The following is a 25889-nucleotide window of genomic DNA, read 5'->3' on the forward strand; positions in this document are numbered from 1 at the left end:
CTGTGGGAGCCAGAACTCTTAATGGTTGGTAGGGGTTCAAAACTTATTTCCCTCAATGAAATGCAAATCAATTTCTATCTTTTATTTAAAGTTATTTTTCGATTTTCCTTTTGATGTGCAATCTGCCACTGTTGAAATAAACCTACCATTGAAATGATACTGTTCTGAGACTTTTCATTTCTTTGTCATTGGACAAACTTACAAAATCAGTGAGGGGTCAAATAATTATTTCCTCCACTGTATATGTATATATATATATATATCCCGCTCTACATACTCGAATAATGGATACTTTATTCGCCATCAATGATTGTTTTGGTAAAGCCATACTCAGTGTATTCATTAGATGAACGGTAAAAAGTAAGAGCGAGGAGGATGACTCATTGAGGCATGCAGGCTGTAGTGCGCGTCAACTCTATTGAATTGCGCGATCACATTTGAAAAAATATATCTTTTCAAGTTCTATTTAGTCCATATGTGTCAAACTCAAGGGCGGGCCACATCCGCCCGGCGTGTAATTATATCCGCCCGAGATCATTTTATATACTGTATTATTGTTATTAAAGCCCGGGTATATGAAGCGCTGGTAACACAATAAACTACAGATCCCATAATGCAGCGCTTCAGCTGCCTTGCCGAACACTTACCGCTTACTACAGTTATTGCGCACTGAGTTTGCACGGCGCTTTGGTGACTTTGAAGAACAAAAAGTCCGTCTACATGCGGCTCGAACCTTGTGCATGTTTGGTAGCACATATCTGTGTGAGAAGCTCTTCTCAGTGATAAAGACTAACAAAACAGCACACAGGAGTCGCCTCACTGATGAGCACCTGCAATCCATCCCGAGAATCTCCACAACACAGAACCTCACACCAAACAGAAACGAACTTGTGGCCAAAAAGATGCCAGGCGTCCAGCTCTAAAATGACATATGAGCAAAGACAACTGAATGATTTGATTTGTTATTGCACGTAAGAGCGGAGTCAACCGCTTTAACAAACAGCGTATTGCACTGATACTGAAATAGCTGTGTGTGTAGATATATATATATATATATATATATATATATATGTAGATATATATATATATATATATATATATATGTAGATATATATATATATATATATATGTAGATATATATATATATGTAGATATATATATATATATATAGATATATATATATATATATATATATATATATATATATATATATATATATTTGTGTGTATATATATGTGTGTATATATATGTGTGTGTATATATATATATATGTTTATGTGTGTAAATAAATGTGTGTATATATGACAACAACACTCATCACTCACAACAGTGACAAAACAATTACATTGACAATCATGTTACGTTATTTTCAAAATGTTTCCTTTTCTTTTCATTGCTTCTTTAACACACTACTTCTCCGCTGCGAAGCGCGGGTATTTTGCTAGTAGACAATATAAACCTGATCTGCAAACAGAAATTGAATCAGTACAGTCCAAAAAAGGTGCTTTCCGTTGACATTTGCTGTAAAGCTTGATGTAACCTTCTTTGTATCAGCTACCGTAGATCCCGGAATATAAGCCGACTCAGGATATTAGCTGATCCCCTTCTCTAACTACTAAATTACATGTATTTGCCGATAACCGGTATTTAAGCCGACCCTCTTCTCCAAGCAAAATTTTCTAAATTTCCTTAAAAGTGTCTCTTCAGGTATATTTATCAGCGAGAATTTGAGACTGCCGGCATTTTTGATGGAAACCAGGAAGTGACTGCGGAGAAGTTTGGTAAAATGAAACCTTTGTGTTGAAACTATATACGCAAATACGGTACATCGGCGGGTGGATTTCCGGAGACTCGTTATAAATTTTGATTAACTTAAACACGCAATACAGTGGACCCTTGACTTACGAACTTAGTTTGCGAAGGCTAACCCATAATGCGTTCCGAAACTCCCACTGCAACACTTACTTAACCTTTTCATAATAGAAAAAGGGGTGTATAATGTGCATAATTTACCAAAACACCAATAATTTTTCTAATGTGCTAACCAAAAAGTATAAAAAGTGCCTAGCCTACCAGAAGTAGGCTAGATTAAGCTAGGAGCATGGCGGCGCGCATAGTCGCAGCAGTTCAGGGCTCTCCTTTTCAGTGCACTTTTGTTGTTTTTGTACTTTTTTTTTCCTTGTTTGTGCACATCAGTTTTGCGAACATCCGCTACACCCGTCAGAACCTTATAGACATCTGTGTCCAGAGCCAGACATCTGTTTCGATTATTTTTCATCACACGCACAACATCCAAGACAACATAGCAAGACCAGTTGGCTCTCCGTGGATTGTTTGGCTGCTTACCTTGTGAGGAGCTTACATTCAGTAAAATATGAACAGAAAAGCACAAAATGTTCGAAAGTGTTGACAAAGTCAATATTGTACATGACTTATGTTTAACAGTTAGACAAGAGTTCTACACATATCTGCATGAAAACCAGTTTGCTTTTTTAGAAATTAAAATGTTGCATGATGAAAATTCGAATTCAGTTAAGGAAAAATGTGAGGTTTTTATGTGCTTGTTCATGTAAGCAGAATTACTACTAAAGACACACGTGTAGCCCACTTGCCTAGCCAATCCTTACTCGTGTTTTCCAGGGTCCCCCAATAGCAAACGAAATAGAGTAATACACTCTACATCCTCTTCTAATCATGTGCAATTTCACTTTATCAATTGCCTCTCCCTGTAAACGTGTGTGTATATGCAACTGCACTGGCTGCTCATTCACCACTCAGGAAAATTATGTGGTCAGCTTTCACTCAGTCTCTTCTTTTTCTATTTGCATACTCTCATATAACAACATTTGAAGCTCAGCACTGTGCTCTGGAATAATACGGTAGGTTTGGACATGTGCCTTGGTGTAATAGTGCTGGTTCAAGCCCGGTGAATCCCGCCGACTTGTAGGCCTCCAAATGAATGTACGCTGGTGCAATTTGCTGTCATGATCTTTCGCTAGACAGCTAAAAAACAATAAGCAGGTAACTTTTACTTCACCTACAACCAATTACTCAAACATGATAAGCTGTAAATAAAACTACAAATTTTTTTTTACAAGTTTGCAGATTCAGCTTATCACATAGAGCTGGCACGTCAAACTCACTACCATTGGTGGGCCGCTTCGACTGCCATGTGTGTGTCAGCGGGCCGCACTGTGTAACAAATACTATTATACAAAAGTTACTGTAGCTTTCTTTCCAATACTGAAAACTTTAAAAAAAATGTAACACTTAAGTTTAAAGAAGTGGTTCTCAATCTGTGGGGAGGGCCCCCCGGGGGGTGTGCAGATGTGAAAGAAAGAAAACAAGAATCGAAAATATGAAAAATGTATCTATTGAAACCAAAAAAAATTAACTTAAACTACATTCTGATACTAGAAAAATAGATAAATGTCGATAGAAGTTGGTATAATAAAATATGCATCTATGATATATTATGAATTAAAAAACACAAACAAATTGGTATTAGTGGGCTCCTTTCAAAAAATGTTAGGGGGCGTAATTAAAACTGTTATGAAAACTCGGGTCGCAAATACTTAAAAGGTTGAGAAACGCTGGTTTAAAGTTTAAAGAAAAGCAATACCCATACAACAACATACAATTAAGAGACTTCGCCTCTTAGCTAGGTCCTTGTATAGGAGTCTTACAGTCTGAGATCTATTTCTTTTGTCCCGACACTTGGCATCTCTTGTTAGTAACCAGTTCGTCAATATCAGGAGTGAAATCTTGTGCAACTGCAACTTTTATGAGGGATGAAAGGTGCTCGACAGCAAGTGTTGAGCGATGTAGTTGGGTTGGGTTTTGGTAGCTTTCATTAACGAAAACAATTGCTCACAAAGGTAAGTGCTTCCGAACATAAACAGTGCTCTCGATGCCAACTTACGGATCTGCACATATGAGGGTGGCAGGTAAGCATACCAGTCTGGCATGCCAACTTTGTTGAATTTTGCCTTCAGAATAGAATCTGACTGCAGATCAATCAATTCCATTTGGATATTCTCAGGCGCAATCTCAGCGTTGTAAGAATATGGTGACATAAAACAGGCACAAGGTCCTGTTCGTGTGAACTGAAATCACAAAAACCCTCACTGAATTTATTGCTCAGTAATTCAAGTTGGAAAACAAATCCTCCAAAAATCAAATTTTACTTTAATAATAAGTTTACTTCAAAGTTTATATAGTAAACAAAAGCCCCCTGACCTACACTAATTTTACAAACTCAAAAATCACAAAAATTTGTTAAACTCCCCAACTTCTTGCATCCACTTCAGATCTTCAGCTGTAGTCTGCACGAACTGTTCGTTACAATACTAGCACAAAATTACATAAAACTAGAGCAAAAAAACGTGAAGATATCAAGCCACCCATCCTCTTCCACTTACCCGAGATCGGGTCACGGGGCAGCAGCTTGAGCAAAGATGTCCAGACTTCCCTCTCCCTGGACACTTCTATTAGATCTTCCGGGGGAATCCCGAAGCTTTGCCAGATCAGCCGAGAGACATAGTCCCAACAGCATGTCCTGGTCTTCCCCGGGGCCTCCTCCCGGTTAGACGTGCCTGGAACGCCTCACCAGGGGTCAGATGCCCGAGCCACCTCATCTGACTCCGCTCAGTGCGGAGGAGCAGTGGCTCAACTCGGAGTTCCTCCCAGATGACTGAGCGTCTCACCCTATCTTTAAGGGAAAGCCCACACACCCTGCGGAGGAAACTCATTTCAGCCAATTGTATTTGCAATCTCGTTCTTTCGGTCACTACTCACAGCTCATGATCATAGGCGAGGGTAGGAACATAGATCAACCGGTAAATTGAGAGCTTTGCCTTATGGCTCAGCTCCTTTTTCACCGTGACAGACCGATGCAGAGCCCACATCACTGCAGTCACCGCACCGATCCGCCTGTTGATCTCCTGCTCCATTACATGAACATATGCGAGCTATTACTACTCATGGTCAGTTCTAACCAGTGGTCAGTCTCAGCAGCCCCGCCAGTAATGTAGCCTGCTGCAGCCTAGCACTTCAGTTGCGACATCGCGGCTCATTAACTTTGGTCAAGGCTTGTGATCTGGGGGCACAATGTCATGCCTAGGGTATCGAGGACTGAACGCCGCAGCCGCAACTATACTAGCAGATGACGTTTCCGGTACCGTAATGCCACGGGAAAACGCACTTTTGTCAGAAGGCGGAAGAAAGAAAAGTCAATAAGTAACGCCAAAGATGCAGAATGATTCAATCACAAATGATAGTAATCATTTTCTACAAAGTAATCATTTTGTATAAGTTTATTGCTAACTAGGATCTGTCATGCGGGCCGCACAGATTTCTACTCCCGTGGGCCACGTGTTTGACATGCCTGACAGACACCATTTACTTTCAATTGCTTTCAAAAGTTTTCATATTTGTTGTACAACAGTTATCAAGTTCTTTCTGTGAAATGTTGGGATGGACATTGAGCACTTAAAACGTCTAGTCTGTTGAACAAAGTCACACTGTGTATACAGGTGCTGGTCATAAAATTAGAATATCATGACAAAGTTGATTTATTTCAGTAATTCCATTCAAAAAGTGAAACTTGTACATTAGATTCATTCATTACACACAGACTGATGTATTTCAAAAGTTTTTCTTTTAAAAATTTTGATGATTATAACTGACAACTAATGAAAGACCCAAATTCAGTATATCGGAAAATTAGAATACTGTGAAAAGGTTCAATATTGAAGACACCTGGTGTCACACTCTAATCAGCTAATTAACTCAAAGCCTTTTTAAATGGCCTCTCAGTCTAGTTCTGTAGGCTACACAATCACGGGGAAGACTGCTGACTTGACAGTTGTCCAAAAGACAACCATTGACACCTTGCACAAAGGAGGGCAACACACAAAAGGTCATTGCTAAAGAGGCTGGCTGTTCACAGAGCTCTGTGTCCAAGCACATTAATAGAGAGGCGAAGGGAAGGACAAGATGTGGTAGAAAAAAAGTGTACAAGCAATAGGGATAACCGCACCCTGGAGAGGATTGTGAAACAAAACCCATTCAAAACTGTGGGGGAGATTCACAAAGAGTGGACTGCAGCTGGAGTCAGTGCTTCAAGAACCACCACACACAGACGTATGCAAGACATGGATTTCAGCTGTCGCATTCCTTGCGTCAAGCCACTCTTGAACAAGAGACAGTGTCAGAAGCGTCTCGCCTAGGCTAAAGACAAAAAGGACTGGACTGCTGCTGAGTGGTCCAAAGTTATGTTCTCTGAAGAAAGTAAATGTTGCATTTCCTTTGGAAATCAAGGTCCCAGAGTCTGGAGGAAGATAGGAGAGGCACAGAATCCACGTTGCTTGAGGTCCAGTGTAAAGTTTCCACAGTCAGTGATGGTTTGGGGTGCCATGTCATCTGCTGGTGTTGGTCGATTGTGTTTACCGAGGTCCAAGGTCAACGCAGCCATCTACCAGGAAGTTTTAGAGCACTTCATGCTGCTAACGTTATGGAGATGTAGATTTCATTTTCCAACAGGACCTGGCACCTGCACACAGTGCCAAAGGTACAAGTACCTGTTTTAAGGACATTGGTATCCCTGTTCTTGATTGGCCTAACCTTAACGTATTGTGAAGAGGAAGATGCAATATGCCAGACCCAACAATTCAGAAGAGCTGAAGGCCACTATCAGAGCAACATGGGTTCTCATAACACCTGAGTAGTGCCACAGACTGATCGACTCCATGCCAAAGGAGCCCCAACTAAATACGGAGTGCTGTACATGCTCATACTTTTCATGTTCATACCTTTCAGTTGGCCAACATTTCTAAAAATCCTTTTTGTGCATTGGTCTTAATTGATATTCTAATTTTCCGAGATACTGAATTTGTGACTTTCATTAGCTGTCAGTTATAATCAAAATTAAAAGAAACAAACATTTGAAATACATCGTCTGTGTGTAATGAATTAATCTAATATACAAGTTTCACTTTTTGAATGGAATTACTGAAATATATCAACTTTGTCATGATATTCTAATTTTATGACCAGCACCTGTATTGTTCAGAAGCAGGTCTTACTGCATAAAGAAGAGACCTGGGGCCTCATGCATGTCTCATGTATAATGCTGTGTGTAGATTTCGCACTATAACATTGCTTAACCACAAAATCCGAAATGTGCTTAAACACAGAAAAATCCAGATGCAGGAATCTGTGTGTACTCCAACTTTCGCATTCTTTCATTATATAAATCCTGATCAGCGTGAAAACTAATGCACGTGCATGTGCCTTCTATCCCCTCACCCCCCCCAACTCCTCCCAGAATTACACCTCTTTGAATATGCAAATCAATACAAATCGCCCTTAAGCTCAGCATTCTGTGAAAAGACAATGGGAAGGAAAAGCACGGGGTAAAAATGTAAGAATTTCAGCGAATACCAAGTGGAGGCAAAGGAAGAACATACTATTTGTTTATTTAACCGTGGTATAATCAACAAAAGTTTATCGAGTGACATAGCGTGTTGGATAAACTTGAAAGCTCACGTTCAAAGTCGCACAGTGCCAGAAATAAAAAAAAAAAGAACTTATCAGATATCAAAGTCGCCGTGAAAAGGCGAGTCGTAGCCCACTGTCCGAGTGTCATATGAAAGCTGCTTAGGGTACAGAGGGGGAAAAAAAGAAAAAAAAGAAAAAGAAAAAAAAGGCACACAGTGGAAAAAATCACGAAATGTCAACTTCAATCTTGAAATTTCCACTTTAATCATGTAGTTTGTCATTAAAGTAGAACATCATAAATTTAATCTTAAAATCATTTAACCAGTTTCTCAAATCATATCGTAATTAAAGTAGCACGTTAAATGCTTTGTTTTGTATGTGATCTTCTATGAGGTCTGTGTGTGTGAATCACTACTTGCTTCTTAAACCGGCTCTCTTCCTCCGACTGGACACAGATTTCATTACATTCGTGATATTACAGCTATGAATAACTAAAATACTGAGATGTATATGTGATATTTTCATGATGATAGGAGTTAAAGCACGTTATTAAACATGGGTTTCACGGCGCAGTGATTGTGCACAACCTTCGATGAAATTATTTTTTGCAGCAGTACTGATGGGCGGCCCTGTGCAGAGAAAGAATCGGTGGCTCCTTCGCCCGCCAATGTCAATATGGTATCTTATGCACGGTGGATGGCCACGTCCGTTGCGGACACCGCATATCCACCTCATGCTCATGACACAGGCGTTTAACTTTTGTCGAAATTTGCCGTCGAGTTTTTAGCGGTGTTATTTTCTCTTTCTTTTTTATATTCAATATATATATTGGCGTGGCCGCCCCTGCAGTCCTTGCTTTTCTTTCTCCAAGTAACCGATAACCACACAATCAGCTCTGTAATATACGTTAAGCCATCTGTAAGCTTTGAGTGCCGATTCTTCAAAACGTTTAAGGAACATTTGATATATCTTCGTAGTACATGTTTAATTATTCTATCCTTCACGCCAATCCCAGTGAAGAATATAGATTTAAATGAAGTTAAAGTTTTATCTGTATAATAGAACATATTTTGCTGCATTTCATCTTAAAAATGATATCATCATCATATGTAAATACACGCTTTATAAAGTGGCTCAGGTTGTGTAATATTATAACTGTAGTGCAAGTTTACAGTGGGGTGATTGTACTTACAAGTACAAACAGTTCTACAAGGAGCAATCGATTAAGTGCGTTTGAAGTTCTAGAGATGAAACTGTTTCTGAACCGCAAGGTCCGTATAGGAAAGGCTTTGAAATGTTTTGCTGTGTATGAGATAGCGAGTGCTTGATACTGTATACCGATAATTCTCTTTCCGATCAGCTGCTGTGATTCCCCACTCACTCAGAGAGGAGGAGGAGGAGGAGGAGGAGGAGGAGGAGGAGGAGGAGGAGAATAAGGAGAAGAAGGCTAAAGCAGTTATGGTATTTGGAACACTATGGCTATTCACTGGACCATTATATTGTCACAAGTTAATTATAATCAGATGCATTACACTAATAAACAACATGCAGTTAGTTTCAGTGTATTTATAAAGCCGCGTCAGAAAAATAAAAGAAACCACACAGGAACTGGGCGCTGGGTGCTGCCAATCTGCAAAACCGAGCGGAGAACTTGCGTACAACAAGGTATGAAGTACTGTGGTAAAGTGTGTGGCTTTACGCCAAGTGTAGGTTTTATACTTTGCGATTTGAACGCGGAAAAGTTCTTGAGCAACATTTCTGTGCGTACGCACCATTTATACATGAGGCCCTGGTGTGTCAATTTCTGTCAGCACAGACACTTGCACACAGTATACTTCAGAAACAAGCACAAAGTCCCGTCTCACAAGTTCTTCATATTTTTAAGTTTAGAGTTTAAAAATGGAATAAGAATCTGAAAATCTAACATCACATTAAAATGTGATAATTCTGAAAAGAATGATACCAAAAAAATATGTAGGTTTTAAAATAAACCAGATGTAAAGCGTGAAAAAAAAAAACAAAACACGTCACCGCTGAATGCACAGACAGACAAACAGCGAAAGAGTAGATTAAATCCTTACTTGCAACTTGTTCCTACGGGTTCAGAGTCTTCAAGCAAAAACAACAATGCTCCTTCTGCTGGAGCTTTTATACACTTCATTGTTTCCATCATACCCATAATGTTGGATTTTGGTCTTCCTATTTAAACATTTTGCACTCCTTCTATAGTGCCTTGGCTCTTTAAAATTTGGCTGGCTGATTTAATGCAAGTTATTAAAAAAGATCAGCATTCATATTACTGTATTAAAAGAATTAAGTAGAAAAAGCCTGGATGACACCTAAACTTAATACATTGACGACACACTAAAACTAGTGATGCTCAAATCGATCTGGATGATTCATTACAAAAAGGAGTATTGGTATATGTCATACAAAAATATTGAAAATGGTAATCCATATTTATAATTACACTTCATGAATCAGGAATAAGAAAAAAGTCGAGAAAACAAGGATTAAATCCTATAAATGCATCTGTATTTTTTTTACATTTAAACATTGTTTAACTCCCAAAATCAATTAACTGAATTAATGTTTTAAGTATAATAGTCTCTCTTAGACAAATTGTGAAAACTCCTTTTTAGAAATTCAGATGTGACCGTCAGTAGGCTTTGCGCCCTAGGAACCAAGTTACCCAAAGTATTCTATAACATTTCAGTAACCATTACTGCTCTGACGCTTACCTTTCTGATCATAAAATAGGTCATTACGAGAGCAATTGACCAGATTAATTCACAATTCATTGCAGAATTACAGTATCTGAGGGTTCCTCTAGAATGCCTCTTGCACGATTTGGCTCAAAAACTAATCGGCACATCCTCATCTCATTACAGGTTTAAGTTTGGGGTTTGGTATTTTTCCATCTAGCGTTTTCACTCTAGACCTTCTCTCAAGGAACTGTGACACACACCCATCATTGAGAGAGATCAATATTTTCATTATCAGGAGACCCTCAAATGTCGACATCTGTTGAAAACCGGAGTTTAAAAGTTTTGACAAATATAAAGTTTTCACTCTTGGCCCGGGGAGGGAGCAAAGCAAAAATGAAGCTCTTTTTCGGATTAGTACATTAGAGAAGAAATTAAACAATGACAGCCTGTAAATTATGAGAAGCATTTTCTTTAAATACTGCATTAAATGGATAAATGTTTTGTACCAGTAACTGCACACTGCACGATAACTGCACGAACAGCGTCAGATCGGGTGTAAATTTATGGTACTTGTAAAAAAGTTTTTTTCACTTTTATTCTTTAGTCACGTTTATGCCCTGCAAACCCCAATCTGACCCTAATTAACAGTGTCAGCCTAAATTTACACCTGATATGACGCGGTTCGTTTTCAAATAACATTGCATTAGTGCAACGATGTTTTCTGATTTGTACTATTCAGGTCATAAAATGATTTCTTCAAAATTGTTCCATATATTTGCCTCTTTCTTTTTTTCCCCCCAGGTGCTGTGTTGACATCATGCCCCAGAAGGTGTGAACTTATTCAGTGCGATCAGGAGCACGCAGGTGATCGGTTTCTGTGTGCTACAACATGCTTGGTCTGGTGGCTATCAATGCAAATGTACTGTACAAGGCATGCCTGGGTCCACTGAGAAAAGAAGAGTGTTCTTTGCTCACCTTGCATATGAACTTTGTTGTTGCTTCTTACAAGAAAAGGCGATGGAAAAAAGAAAAAGGAGGATGCAACATCGACAAGCTGTTCCAAGACCGCGACTTCCCCCAGGAAAGCAAATTCAGTCAGTGTTTGGTGCCCCTTCAATGTAATAGGAACAACAGCATAGAGAGAAGTGTGTACAGTAATCCCTCGCTATATCGCGCTTCGACTTTCGTGGCTTCACTCCATCGCGGATTTTAAATGAAAGCACATCTAAATATATATCACGGATTTTTCGCTGGTTCGCCGCTTTCTGCGGACAATGGGTCTTTTAATTTAGGTTACATGCTTCCTCAGTTTGATTGCCCAGTTGATTTCATACAAGGGACGCTATTGGCGGATGGCTTAGAATCTACCCAATCAGAGCATGTATTACATATTAACTAAAACTCCTCAATGCTATAAGATATGCTTCCCGCGTGGCGCTTGTTTTGTTTGCTTCTCTCCGTCTCTCTCACTCTCTCTGCCTGACAGAGGGGGTGTGAGCAGAGGGGGCTGTTTACACAGTGGCTGTTTGCCTAGAAGATAGGACACTCCTCTACAAAATGCTGCTTTATCTAGGTGCTTCTATATACTTAAAAGCACGTATTGATTTTTTGATTGTTTGCTTTTCTTAGTGAGCGCTCTCTCTGACATTATCTATGGCTCTTCACGGTGCTCCTTTGAAGATAAGATATGTTTGCATTCTTTTAATTGTGAGAAAGAACTGCCATCTCTGTCTTGTAATGAAGCACAGTTTAAACGTTTGACTAAAGGGTGTTATTTCATGTCTAGAGGGCTCTAATAATGTTAACAGTGTGGGAGAGTTTATAGGGCTTAAAATATATAAAAATAACCATACAAACATATGGTTTCTACTTCGCGGATTTTCACCTATCGCGGGGGGGTCTGGAACGCAACCGCGATCGAGGAGGAATTACTGTACATTGTAACAGATACACGTAAATTTAGGAAGGCCGGTTCTTGGGTGTGTGGGAACTGTTAACATCTGAACTTGATGATTGAATATAGCGCGGAACTGACCTCTCTGTACTATTCTTTTCTCTGCATGTCCTGGAGTACAAAAGAAACAGCACTGTGCACGAAAATGTGGAGCCAGGGCAAGATTGGGGGAAAAAAAAAGAAAACGTGGTCATGGATTACAACCGCAAGAAGGAATGCACATGAATATAAAGAATATGAATAATGTTGCATCAGTGCCACAATGTTTTCCGAAATGTACTATACATGTCATAAAATGGATAATTCCAAATATCATCTATACCTATGCCTCTGCTTAATATCAGTAAGGCTTTGACATCATGGACCATAAGATGCACACCAATTCAGCGTGAGCAGAAAAACTCAATAAAGCTGAATAAAAAATTCAAGTGACAACGACATAGCAAAAAGGCAGGACACACCAGGATTGGTGTCGGCTTTTATCTCTCCAGATCAGAGAATTTCCAGTTTCATTGTCTCAAAACACCACTCACACCTACAGTTATTCCAAGTTTCAAATAAAAACTAACAGTGTCAGATCTGTGGTGGTGGTGGGAGGAGTTTTACTGCGATAAAGAAAAAAAACTGCAACTTTTACAAGTACTATAAATTTACATCAGCTGTTAGACACAAATTAAATGTATATTTTTATTGTATAATATGAACAAGAGCAGCTCACTACTCAAAATGGTAAATTTGCGAAACACCTAGGATTGATCCTGTGGCCTCTTGATTACAAGTCAGCCGTTCTTACCGCTGCACCATCAAACTGTTGTATTGCACTTGCACCTTTCGTGGAAGTGTTTTGATATTTGGACTTCAGGCTTCACCCATTATACAGTTCACGTCTACATTTTGTCATTTATTACTAAAACATGAAAAATGTTTGTTTTAGCAATGCGTTTACATAGATTGTTGTTTGTATTCCAAATAATCTATTTCCCCACTAAAACTCCAGCACTTCACTCCCAGATAATCAAGGCTTGAGCTGGGCCCTTTCTGCGTTGGTGGGAGAGATGGTATAGCAGGCTACTAGCTGTCTGGGCTTATCAACACATTTACAAGATAAAAGACGCTGACAGAAAGGTGCGAAGGGATTTAAGGTGGGCCAGATTTACAATTTTTTTTTTTGCATTACTAACCAGCTGCTGCTTATTTGGCTTAGTCACACCAATTACGTTGGTGGTGTGCAGCACACTATATTAATTAAAATTGTAGTTTTTGTAAAAGAAAATGTAACTTTAAAAAGTGTATGCACATGTACAGCGAGTGGAAAAAAAATTGTTAATACCAAATAGAATGGATGTGACATGTCTTAAACCCCCTCCTCCCAACATTTAACACCAACCACCTACATCAGCATAAAACATGGAATAAACTGAAGAATGTGTGTCATGCTAGCAGGCCATTTGGAGGTGCCAAGTACAAGATAAACATTAAAATCTGGCAGAGTTGCTGTAATTTTACATTAATAAGTTCAGACTCCCATGTAAGCATTTACATGTTTACAATTCTTAATCAAGGATCTTTTATCGTCACTCCAAAGTCCATGTGTAGAAACGAAATTCGATAATCCAGTCCTAGTAATTAACCAGTGCCCATGATAACACCATTTTAAAAACAGAACGCACTACACACTAAGGAGTAAGCCGTTATCCCCATACACTGTGATAAAAGGTATCACAGAATGATAAACAGAACAAAATAACATTAATACTTAAATACAGCAAGATAACTATGCCTAAAATATACTATTGCAGCATGCCCTGTAATTAACAGCCAGTAAAAAAAAGTAGTAGCCATAGTTAAGTACGTGAGACTACCGAAACAAAATGTAAAGTACAAAACACAGAGTGTACGGTCAGATTTAGAGATGTTGTATTCATTAGTCTAATAGCTTCCAAGAAGAAGATGTTCCTCAAACTGGTAGTGCTAGCCCATACGCTGTGCAATATCCTGCCCCTTGGGATGTGGGCAAACAGTTCAGGTGCAGGATGAGTGACATTTTCCATAATAGAGTAGGCTTTACTTTTGCATTTTTTTTTCTGGTGTAAATGTCCTTGATATAAAAATAGTAGAAGTAGTAATATAAAACGTTTACCAGATTTCTTGGATTTTAGCATCCCTAGACAGTACAAGGCAATCCTACCCAAGGCTTCAATTAACTGCCACAAATCATGAAGTACAAATGTATAATGTTACCTCTGGTGAGCAGTTTTTACTTCAAGGTAATTTGTTAGACAAATAAACCAAACAAACACACACCAAAAGAATTTCTAAAAGAAAGAACCAAGATCCCCAATGCAAGTTACAGAAACACCAGCAGAGTTGTGCACATAGGAGGAAACGAGCAAGGCGGGTTAAATAATCTTTGTAAACAAAGTAAAAAATACAAAGTAAGGAAAGAAAATTTTCAATTACCTAAAAATCACTGCATGTGGAAAGGAGCTCACTAAGCATGGCTGTGTAAGCCATTATACATGCAGCGAATAAACACTCAGTTATTGAGATTCTCCCCAAATAAACTGTCAGATAATTGTTTAGTTTAAAATATTTTCACCAACAATAGCCAAGCACCACAATGATCCATGGTCTATCACGGTTAACACCACTGCAGCCAATAATTTGAGACTTCAAACATCAAGCATACTTGGGCCTATGAAAGTTGTTTCAGCCACCACAAGCTCATCTGAGCTTAGTTTTTTTTTTTTTTTTTTTTTACAATTTTAAAATATCATGGATGGAGTATTTTAAAGCAAACACGCACACATTTAATGTACTCTACTAATACATGTAATTACACTGACATTTTTAAATAATGTTTGTGTAACAGTAAGTCTAACAAAAGTGAGGTCTTTTAAAATCAAAAACTAAAAATACCCAAATTTTTCAAATAAAATCTCCAAGTTACATCATGCATAGATTTTCTAACTAAGATTATACTATATAATACATTACATATAAAAATAAGCAGGTACTGAAATATTTTTTGACACAAGGGGTTCAATTAAATGATCATAAATTACTGAAATTTTCAACATTTTATATACATGTTTAATTACTGAAAAGTATATACATATTTAAGAAGCTATTCAAGACAAGTAGGATTCAAACACCAACTGAACCAGCAGACACAAAATATTCAGGACACCCTTTTACAACAACTTGGTAAAAAATGATTTTAGTTAAGACCTTTGAATTTTTCCCCAGTATCAAACTTCTTATTTGCACAGGTTTTTTGTGTTCCTGAAGCTTTACTTGATAAAGCCACTTGACTAAAAGTGTTTATTTGAAAATAAACACATCACATTAGCCATTTTGCTTACAATTTAAATTTATCGAATCATCCGAAATAAGCCATGTAACAGACATGGCATTAACATAGCCCCCACTCCCACAAACGGAAAATAAGACTGGTGATGCTCTGTAGTAAATGTGGCACGAAGTATTTGAGTTACATAATGTCTGGTACACATGCAGCTGCAGAAGTGGCAGCTGTAACTACTGGCAAACTTGGTTTTACACTGTGTTCAGATGTACATAGCAGATGCTGTATGTGTGATCTCCAGTTTATACCAAGCACCAGGTTGTTAAATTTGTGACAAGTACCAGGGCATTGTCCTTACACCCCATATTTCTCCAATCAAGCCAATTGCCATTTATTTCAAGTATCACATTCCACTCCATCTGTGTCTTCAACTGCCGTATCCAACTATCAGACCATCTCAAGATTTTACCTCACGCTTATAGCTACTCACATTTCACGTGCGTTCTGTGTCTACAACAATCAGAGGACAAGAAATGTTGAACAAATACTTAAAATAGAAACTTTTTTCATGTTATAGTACTAATGACAAATTTTGACATGGAGTATATAATGTGTGAAGACTGAAGTCGAAATATAAAACAAACACTTTCACATAAAGGTACATACTGTATGTAACAAAACAAGTGGGCTTTTATTCAAGAATATAACCACAGAAAAAAAAATCTGGTTAGGGTACCACACAAATAAGATATCTTGAGTGGTGTGGCATTAAGAACTGCTGACTTCTAATCAAGAGGTACTGGGATCAAATCCGGGGGCTCTCAAGAATTACCATTTTGAGCAGAAGCTGCTCTATTGGTACTTCTGTACCATTTGGATGTAGCAACAGGTCGGGCATCATCCTGCAAGTCAGTCTGCCCCACGTGCGTCCTTCAAAGAAAAAGCAAGGCTTACAGAGTTTGCCAAGGTATTGTGCGAAGTCCCATTTGTAATTATGTTTTGTGATGGTCTTTGAATGTTATTTACCTTGATTTACTTACTTACCTACCTACCTTCCTACAGTGTAAAGTGACAAGTAGACTGTAGAGCTTCTTCTGTTCGATCGACATGGGCATGCTGATAAAGTATATGTGCACAGAAGAGACTTTAGCAGCAGGTGGAAGCTCCTGTTGCACCCTACGCAACTGTGTTTGATCTTATTCAGGAAAAGATCCTGGTCACTTCATGGGAGAAAGAATTTCCAAGACTAATGTAATAAAACTTATGAAACCATTTCTGGACAAAGGCAGAACCATAACAGTTGTGTGGAGCTTCCATCTCCAAATGTGGTTTGATTTCCTACCACTTGACTGGTCTGCCTCATACAATTTCAAAATGAAAGTAATAGTTCGTTGAAGAACTCAAGCATTATACATTTGAGTACTCTGTCACCACCATGTCACCATTTAAAGGGCTGGGGGAGGCAGGGTATGGGGCGTTTAACCAGTGGGGGTTGGGTGGTCTCATGGCCTCAGAACCCCTGCAGATTTTTTTCCTCCAGCCCTCTGAAGTTTTTTTTTTTTTCCTGTCCTCCCTGGCCATCGGACTTTAATTTTACTCTTTGTACCGAGTATTTCCTACTCTTATTTATATTTTTCTTTCTTCATCTAGTTTAAAGCACTTTGAAAACATAAGACACTGGCACTTGGTTGGAAATGTATCTCTTTTACTTACTACTACTGCAGAGCTTTTAATATTCAGAGGATGAAGGTTTCTTTAGAACCCCCCCCCATTATAAAAAGGATAATTAATCTACCTATAATTTAATTATTTTTCAACTATATACACCAGTTCTGCAGAAGATCCAAAATGTTAATCAGAGGCACTAAGTTTGCTAAGAAATAGCTGACCATATCAGTGATTTCTTTCTACCTCATAGCCACATGATCATAGGGACTGCTTCTTAGATGGTGGTGGATTAGAAGAACTACTTGCTCCCATCTAGATTTTCTTCATTGCAGGCGTATGGATTCCACATTGTTTTGCCAACTTTAAAATACATTCTAAACTTCTGTACTAACAATTGTTCAACTTACTTGAAACTAACCCGAATAGGTCAGAAGCACAAGTTAAACATTACCTTAGCTTTAGCTTTGTATTTCACACAACCTCCTCTATATACAACCAGATTTTTGTGTTATATACCCAATGGACATTATTTTTAGCCTAGTAGAATTAAGCTTATTTTAATCTCCTGTCAACCTTGGCAGACTCACTATGCTGTTGGTAATCCTACTGTGCAAAACTGTATGGAAGTGGGCTGGGATATATTTCCACGGTGACCCTTTTTTTTAAAAAAAAAAAAAAAACAAAAAAAAAAACCCCAACAACACAAAAGTGGTGACGGTAGACCACTTAGATAAGCTTACTGAGGAATATCCATCCTACATCAAGAATTGTTAAACTACATTACATTTTTAGTTCATACTATTAGACCCCAAAAGGGAAAACTTTTTGCAATTTTTATTTAAAACCTTACCTGTGTAGGAAGTCTGGTGCCTGATTCAAAAGGGTGTAATACTGTCTGACGAATTCCCGCCCGACTAGCAGGGCACTTGGCTTCTCCATCACCATTTCTTTGGTCAGCACGTAAGGACTTCAAGGGAGAAAAGTAAATGCAATTATTGTAGGGAATACTCTACAAATACAAGGAAAAACATTCCAAAAATATAGGTCTATTTAATTATTCTACATTATATACCCATCCATCTTAAAACCCGAGACACACACTTTCATAAAGGACCCCCTTCACTTTCCATAACACACAATGAAAAACCAATTTATTTTTTTTGAAAGGTCTGCAAATTACAGATTTCAATGTTCATAGCTCTAAGACTGTGCAAGCTTTAGATGGATTTGTGAAGTTCACCCAATTCTTCCTGGCAGATAGACTGGATTGGAGGCGTCTATTAATTCCTAAATGCAAAGCAAGCCAAGGTGTTCAGGAGTACAGTTTCCTACACCATCAAAGGGAACTTGGGAACCCTGGCAGGAACTGGTTTGGAAGACCCAAAGTAATAAGAGAATCTGAAAAGGAGTTTGATTGTAAACAACTTGCGACATAGGTGCCACACAGGACAACATCTTCAGGCATTCCTGAACATTATCCATATGGCCAATTCAGGGATGTACCAATTTGGGAATTCTGGACTGATGCCAATATTAGACATTGTTCATGTATTTTACTGCAAATTTCAAAGCATATTTAACATTTTTTGTAGTAACCTTTGCAAGAGTACAACTTTCTGTTGTACTATTTCCATTTATTTACTGGACTTGAACTGCTTAAATTTCAACAAAACCTGGAAAAATGGGGAGGTTTTAAAACTTTACCAGTACTGTATACACACTTTTTTTTTTTTTTTTTTAAATTCTCCAATAAACCATCTCGATTTGAAAAAACATCTCCCATTTATGTTATAAAAAATAGGCCCTAACAATTAACACAACTTTAGAGGCTAAATAAAAACAGTTGAAGAGAAAATCCTGGCCCATCACAAAACAGGGGCACATCACAGCAAATGACATTTCAAAAAGAGAAACCCCATAATTAGCAGATTTAAAGTAACTATACCTGGTAAGGCACAACCACACAACAAAGTTTAAAACTATTTTGTCATGTACCAATGACTGACTTAATCGTAAAGGATGTCTGAGCAGGAAAACACTGTTGCTAAATTAGTTAAGTTGTGCTAGAGAAGAAGAGAAAAAAAAATTCAACTTAAACTTTAGAACCTCCTTTTCAAACAAGTTTGTTTTCTTAGAAATATTGTAAACTTAAAAATAGTAAACAATTAGGAATCTGTTGCCAAAACAGATACAAACTTTCCAGCCAGTCTGCTAAAGTAATGTTTTCAGCTAACACTAACACTGCTCGCTACCTAAATTAGTCAATCACTATGTTGGTTAACGGATGAGTTAAGTGTTTTTGGTTTTTTTGCAATACATGCAATATTTCCCCATGTGCATAAGCAAAATACTACTACTTTCAAGGTATTTTATCACCATATACTTTTTTTATTTCATTTCAGTCTAACTTGCCTTATACAATGGTTGGTAAACTGGCCTATTTAATACTTGAATGTAAAGGGGTGTGCGGTTAGGTTTCTAATATTCAAGCAGCCATCTATCAATACATGCATGCATTTTCCAAGCCAGCTACCAAAGTTAAAATGCTGATACAAATCATCCAGGTGGAATTTGGAATTTGACGTGGTCAATTTTAAAACAGTGTACTTCACTAGCAAAAGTTTAGATTAAATATAAACCCCACCCCTCCGATTTAAATAAATGATTTGTTCTATATAAAACAAACACTTCATTGCAAAAGGTACCCTATAAGAATGTGCTTTGGTTTTGTGAAATACCCTTTTTACAATACATAAAAGAAACAATTGTACTGGATCATATAGAGTCTACGCACTTAAAAGATGCAAAAATGAATGCTCACTGCATCTTTAAATGTTTGATATTTAAAGTGCAGCAAAAAAAGGCAAGGGAGAAAAAAACAGGATGAGGTTTCCTGCAATGTAACAAAAAAGGATGTACAGTGATCCCTCACTATATCGCGCTTTGACTTTCGTGGCTTCACTCCATCGCGGATTTTATATGTAAGCATATCTAAATATATAATCACAGATTTTTTGCTGGTTCGCGGATTACTGCGGGCAATGGGCCTTTTAATTTATGGTACTGCTTCCTCAGTTTGTTTGCCCAGTTGATTTCATACAAGGGACGCTATTGGCGGATGGCTGAGAAGCTACCCAATCAGAGCATGTATTACGTATTAAATAAAACTCCTCAATGATACGATATGCTTCCTGTGTGGTGTTTCGCATACTTGAAAGCCCGAACAGCCCGATTGATTTTTGATTGTTTTCTTTTCTCTCGCTTGGTCTCTCCCTCTCTGACATTCTCTGCTCCTGACGGAGGGGGTGTGAGCATAGGGGCTGTTTGCACAGAGACTTTTTGCCTAGAGGATACGGACGCTCCTCTGAAAAATGCTGAAAGACTACCTACATATTGCTCCCTTCCTTGTGGCCGCTTTATCGCGGTGCTTCGCATACTTAAAAGCCCAGCAGCATGTATTGATTTTTGATTGTTTGCTTTTCTCTCTCTCTCTCACATTATCTGCTCCTGACGCACACTCCTTTGAAGAGGAAGATATGTTTGCATTCTTTTAATTGTGAGACGGAACTGTCATCTCTGTCTTGTCATGGAGCACATTTTAAACTTTTGAAAAAAACAGACAAAATGTTTGTTTGTAGTGTTTTAAAGTCCCCATCTCTACTACCTACTGTTTCTGTGCAAATCTGTGACCCAAGCGTGACAATATAAACATATGGTTTTTACTTCACAGATTTTCACCTTTCGTGTGGGGTTCTGGAACGCAACCCCTGCGCTCGAGGAGGGATTACTGTATACAAAAAAAATATCAGTATGATCAGTTAAAGTGAGTAAATGGACAAATTATTCATTACCCATGAGCAAGGAAAACAATGCAAGGCCCCACATATCTAAAACAAATTAAAACTTGAATAGTTAATATTATAAACAAATTCAACTGAACTTGATTTTTAAACAAAAATTGGGTACATAACAGTAGTAAGACCACCACTGAAAATAACTAAAAACAGCATAAACACATTGAGTTATGGCTTGAATATAAAACAAACAACCACAACACACACAAACAGCATAAACTCATTGAGTTATGGCTTGAATATAAAAACAACCAACCACAACACACACAAAAAAGAAAACCCACCACAGCTTAAGCAATTTAGGGTCGATACGGATAAATAACATTTGAATTAAAACAAAATCAGGCATATGAGCAACATAACAGGCTCCCTATTTATCAAGTGTCTCAGAGTTCGGAAAATGATCCTAGCTTGCTCAAAAATCTAAGAAGGGGTTTCATGGCATGGCAAACTGGGATATGATCAGGAAGACCAGAGTTTCAGCAGCTGTTACTAGTTTTCTATGGTCATAACAGCAGGAAGGTGCTCTTTCTGAAAGCATGACTGTGGACCACTCATCCATCCATCCATTTTCCTAACCCTTTTCACCCTGAACAGGGTCACGAGAAACATGGGAGTCTATCCCAGCAAGCTTAGGGCACAATACAGGAAAAATCCTAGGAGATACGTTAAACATACCCAACTTCTGACTTTACTCTCATTCATCTTGTGCACCCTTTCCACCTTAGTTCTTGTTACAATATTCTTGAGGTTGTAGCAAATTAGAAACTATATACAGCTAACAACACCACATTACCTTATGTTTTCATTCTACTACTTATTTTCATTAATAAAGTAAAACAGGCAAAACAGGGTCCCAAAGTGCAGTGCAACAAAATGTGAAATAAATGAATACTCCAATAAAAAGAAAGGTGCTCATGTGAAAATAAATGAATGATCCAATTAAAAACGGAGGTTAAAACACAGCAAGAAACTGTCACGAAAAAACCATGAGCCCTGGTGCAGTCCTTTAAAGCAGACACCTCCTTCGTTTATCCCTATATGCCCTCTTGCAGCCAAGGAGGTGCTTATCCAGCAGATCAGCCCACCTTCAGCACTGCTACTACACCAAAGCCTGAGACTCCCATTTCTCTGAGCCTCTCACTCCCCTGCAGTGATACGGCCTCTCTTCTGGAGTCCCTGAGCAGCTCTTCAGCTACTCAGGTGGAGTGGGCCATCAGCCAACAGGCACCGTTCAACATGCTTGTGGTGTTATGGGTCCACAGCTCGTTGAGCAAAAGCCATTCATTCAATAAATGATTGCCGCTCTCGCGGCTTAGCGAGGGGACATTGGGCCATAGTGGGCTGCGGGGCGATCCGTAGGGTGGGCTTTTCTCACCTAGTGCACAGGTGAGGAACTGCCCACATTCGTGATTGTCCCGTGGCTAATGCTACAGCTGTGATGGCCCCTCACGTTATTTAAAAGAAGCGCGAGTCGGTTATGGATAGGAGGAGATTGGAAAGAGGAGAAAAGAGAGAGAGGAAAAGAGGACGGAGGTTACAGGGAGCGAGGAAGCAGGCGGTGTGTGCGTGTGTTGAGCGCGCGATCAAGGGCAGCTGTAAGGAAGCTGGGCGTTAGGCCAACAACCAGACGTTTGAGTTGATGTTGCTCCCGCTGAATGACCAGGTAGCGGGAGTGCCTAGAGGAAAGCGACGAGCCACAGAAGACCGCGGAAAGGCAGCGGAAGTCGGGAGGCATGGTGGTGGAGTCCCCAATGTGTGCGTCCTGGTCATTGGTGGACATCAGGTCTCGGGGACTGGGATAAGAGCCAAACTGAAGCCAGAGATCGGGAGGTCTCCAGTCTCGCGAAAGTGTAAGAGGAGGGCAGCTGCAGAGAGCGTCTTGCCTGCTGCTAAGCCCAAACGGGATAAGCAGGTGAGACGCTAACAGAAAGGTTACACCGGATTTGTTGTTTTAAAGATTGCTTCCAGGAAAAGATTTTAACCTCTGGTTTTTAAGGATTGTGTTTTTCTATTGATTTTAACCTCCACCTTTTATTGGATTATTTATTGAAGAAAGAACTGCACTTTACATGGAACACTGTTTTTGTTTTGATTGTTTCTTTTAATAAAAGCACTGTTTCACTTTTAACCATCCCCTTGCTCAGATGCTCAATTATTGCCTCCATTGACTAGCTCACTCGGTTTCATTATCGACGGTGTTGGGTTCAAGGGTTCCCAAACAGCCATGGGAGCGTGGAGCCAGAATCCACAACGTCACAGCTCCCTGGAGGGATTTCCTCCCGGCCGCCAGCTTGCACTGGCCCTCTCTCCTGTTCTTGCCTTTTTGCTCTCCTTTCTTTAACCTCCTTGTGTTTCTCTTCTTTCGTCTGTCTTTTTTTGTTCTCCCTCTCCAAACCACTCCGGGTTTGGTTTACTGGATATACAATTTAAAGAGATTATTTTCATGGGAATTGTTACATATGCATTATTTTCGCTTTTACTTTAAAACTTTTTTAAAAACCAATACTGTACTTGTCCTTTATTTCTGGCCCCAGGTGTGGTTAAATCTCTTTCTTGCAGGATGAGAGAAGGGGAGTCGGCTAAACATATGCTAAAGGAGAAGGCCGGCTTGTTGCTGCTGCTGCTGGCAAGCTGCGTATTCTGCTTGCGACGCTGCGCATTGATCATTTAAAAGCCTGTACAGCAGTTGTACTTTTGCCACTTCGCGTCTCTGCCGCTCACCTTGTGAAGAGGTGGGCTTAATGCAAGCTAAGGAGAACTGGTCAGGTCATCTGCTGGCTTGCTGCTGCTGGGAACAGCTGGGAGCACATGAAGCATATCTGCCAAAAGCATCCCAACAACTGCTTGGCTAGATGTCTGTGAACTGGTTTTAAATGTTGTCTCACTGCCTTGTCTCGCAGGACCTCAAATTGTCTTCCGAGAAGATCACGTCTCGTCTCCCTTCCAAGATTTTTTTTTTTTATAATAGAGAGATACCAAAGAGCTGCGGACCTCACTTTACCACAGTTCCACTTTACTTCAATATGCTTTTCTTGCAAAAACGTACTACTGGCAACATACAGAGCTGGACAAACTAGGCCAGGCCACCTTATCACAACAATCCCAAGCTACTGCTGGGGAATTAGATTAGCTACCATGCTGGTTGAGAAATTCAATTCATAAAATATGGTGCCATTTTACACTCCCAGAATATACAAAGAGAACTTTTTAACTACATGCACAAGTGACATATAAAACTGTCTCTTCACAATACGGGCAAGAAAAGAACTCATCACCTTGTCCAGAAAACAGAGCCCCAAAATCATATGTAGAACCTCATGTGTCAGGTGTCAAACTTTGGTCCTGGAGGGACGCAGTGGCTGCAGATTTTCACTTTAACCATCTTCTTCATTAGTGACCAGCTTTTGCTGCGAATTATCTTCTTTTGCCAACTTGACTCAGACCCCTTTGTTTCTTTTTCCTTAACTAACAGCCAAATAATAATGAGACACGAAATGAGCCGACACATGACCAGCTCATCTGTGCCCACCACACAATATCTCAAAATAAAGAAAGGTGAAGGTCTCAGTAAGGCTGATCTCTCGGGTCACCAAAACATTTTGACGTTGGTCTTAGAAAATACAGAAAATTAACAGTTTTGGAAATGTCTGTTATGGCAGAAAGAGAGCAGCAACAAGCCTTGGAGTTAAATAACGAGTTTAACAGCAAGAATCAGCTTCTGATTAAGAAAGTTATTGGTTGTAGTATGAAGCCCCAATTTAGCTGGTAATCTGTCAACTCATTTCACATCTCATTTCTGTTTGGCTGTCATTTATTGAAGAAAAGAATCTATTTAAAGGGCTGAATCCTTAAAAACAGGGTTATTAAAATGAAGGGAAAAGTTAATTAGCAGGGTAAACTAGTCATTGATTAGGAAAAGGGTCAATGAAAACCTGCAGCCACTGCAGCCCTCCAGGCTTGGAGTTAGACACCCCTGCTCTAGACCAAAAACAGCTTTTTTTTCTTTTTTACTTCACGCTGAGAATTTTCAACTTCCATTGCATGTTGCAGTCAACTTTTAAATGGTGAGTTCACATCACATTTTATTCTTAAATTCATTCTGTCAAAAAACCCCTAACAGCAGCATCCTTGCATTTACTTTATGACGTTTACGAATGATCATACATGAGAATGGGGACCAGGGGTAGAACCAACAGAAAAATCAAAAACTTCATTCAAAGTATTAACCCCCAGCTTCACTACCACAGAGGGGCACAGGATTCACAAACTGTCACTGCACTGTTTTACCTATCAATTTCATGGCTGTACTACTAGTAAATGAGCTTGGAAGACAAACTTTCATTATGGCTAGCCATTCACCCCTTAACAGCAAAGAATCACCACCCCCCACCCTCTGGCCCATTTGCAGCAAACATGCATTTTTTTCCTAATATATTTGTTACTACAAGTCTCTCACCTTTACTCACAGGTCAAGAGTCCCATTATTAAGGCCCAGAATTACAGGAATGTACCTTTCTTATTTACTACGAATGCAGCCTTTTCCGGAAGCAACTGTCAGTAGTATTTAAGCAAAAAAAAAAAATTGCATGCTTTTTCCAAATGGAGCAAAGGACTGGATAACACACATATGTATTGAGACACAAGTAAAGAATTCTCTCCTACTACCCAAATGGACATTTTTGAAAATTGGTTCCCATTATGCAGCATGGGCCGCCATTAGGACCCATTATCACCTTTTTTTCCTGCTACATGAAAATATTTTTTTTCAGTCATCAATACAAGTTACATGGGGTAAATAAACACACAACTTTTTTTTGGATGGAGCACTCCTTTAATATCAAGTGTGCAAAAAATGAACCCCTTCCACGAGAGAATACTGCACAGGATTACCTGGA

The 25889-nt window shown here is 39.0% G+C and overlaps 1 protein-coding gene across 2 annotated transcripts in view; it reads right to left on the reverse strand.

Annotated features, from left to right (window-relative positions):
• Positions 1-25889, reverse strand: part of g3bp1 (GTPase activating protein (SH3 domain) binding protein 1) — a 58601-nt gene that overhangs the window by 26554 nt on the left and 6158 nt on the right. For both annotated transcript variants that reach the window (XM_039773749.1, XM_039773748.1), the window contains exon 2: positions 17988-18104. In XM_039773749.1, coding sequence (XP_039629683.1) covers positions 17988-18082 — 95 coding nt within the window. In that variant the 5' untranslated portion in view covers positions 18083-18104. The remainder of the gene's footprint in view (positions 1-17987; positions 18105-25889) is intronic.

The sequence above is a fragment of the Polypterus senegalus genome, chromosome 13, assembly GCF_016835505.1.
Source record: "Polypterus senegalus isolate Bchr_013 chromosome 13, ASM1683550v1, whole genome shotgun sequence".
NCBI classification, from domain to species: domain Eukaryota; kingdom Metazoa; phylum Chordata; class Cladistia; order Polypteriformes; family Polypteridae; genus Polypterus; species Polypterus senegalus.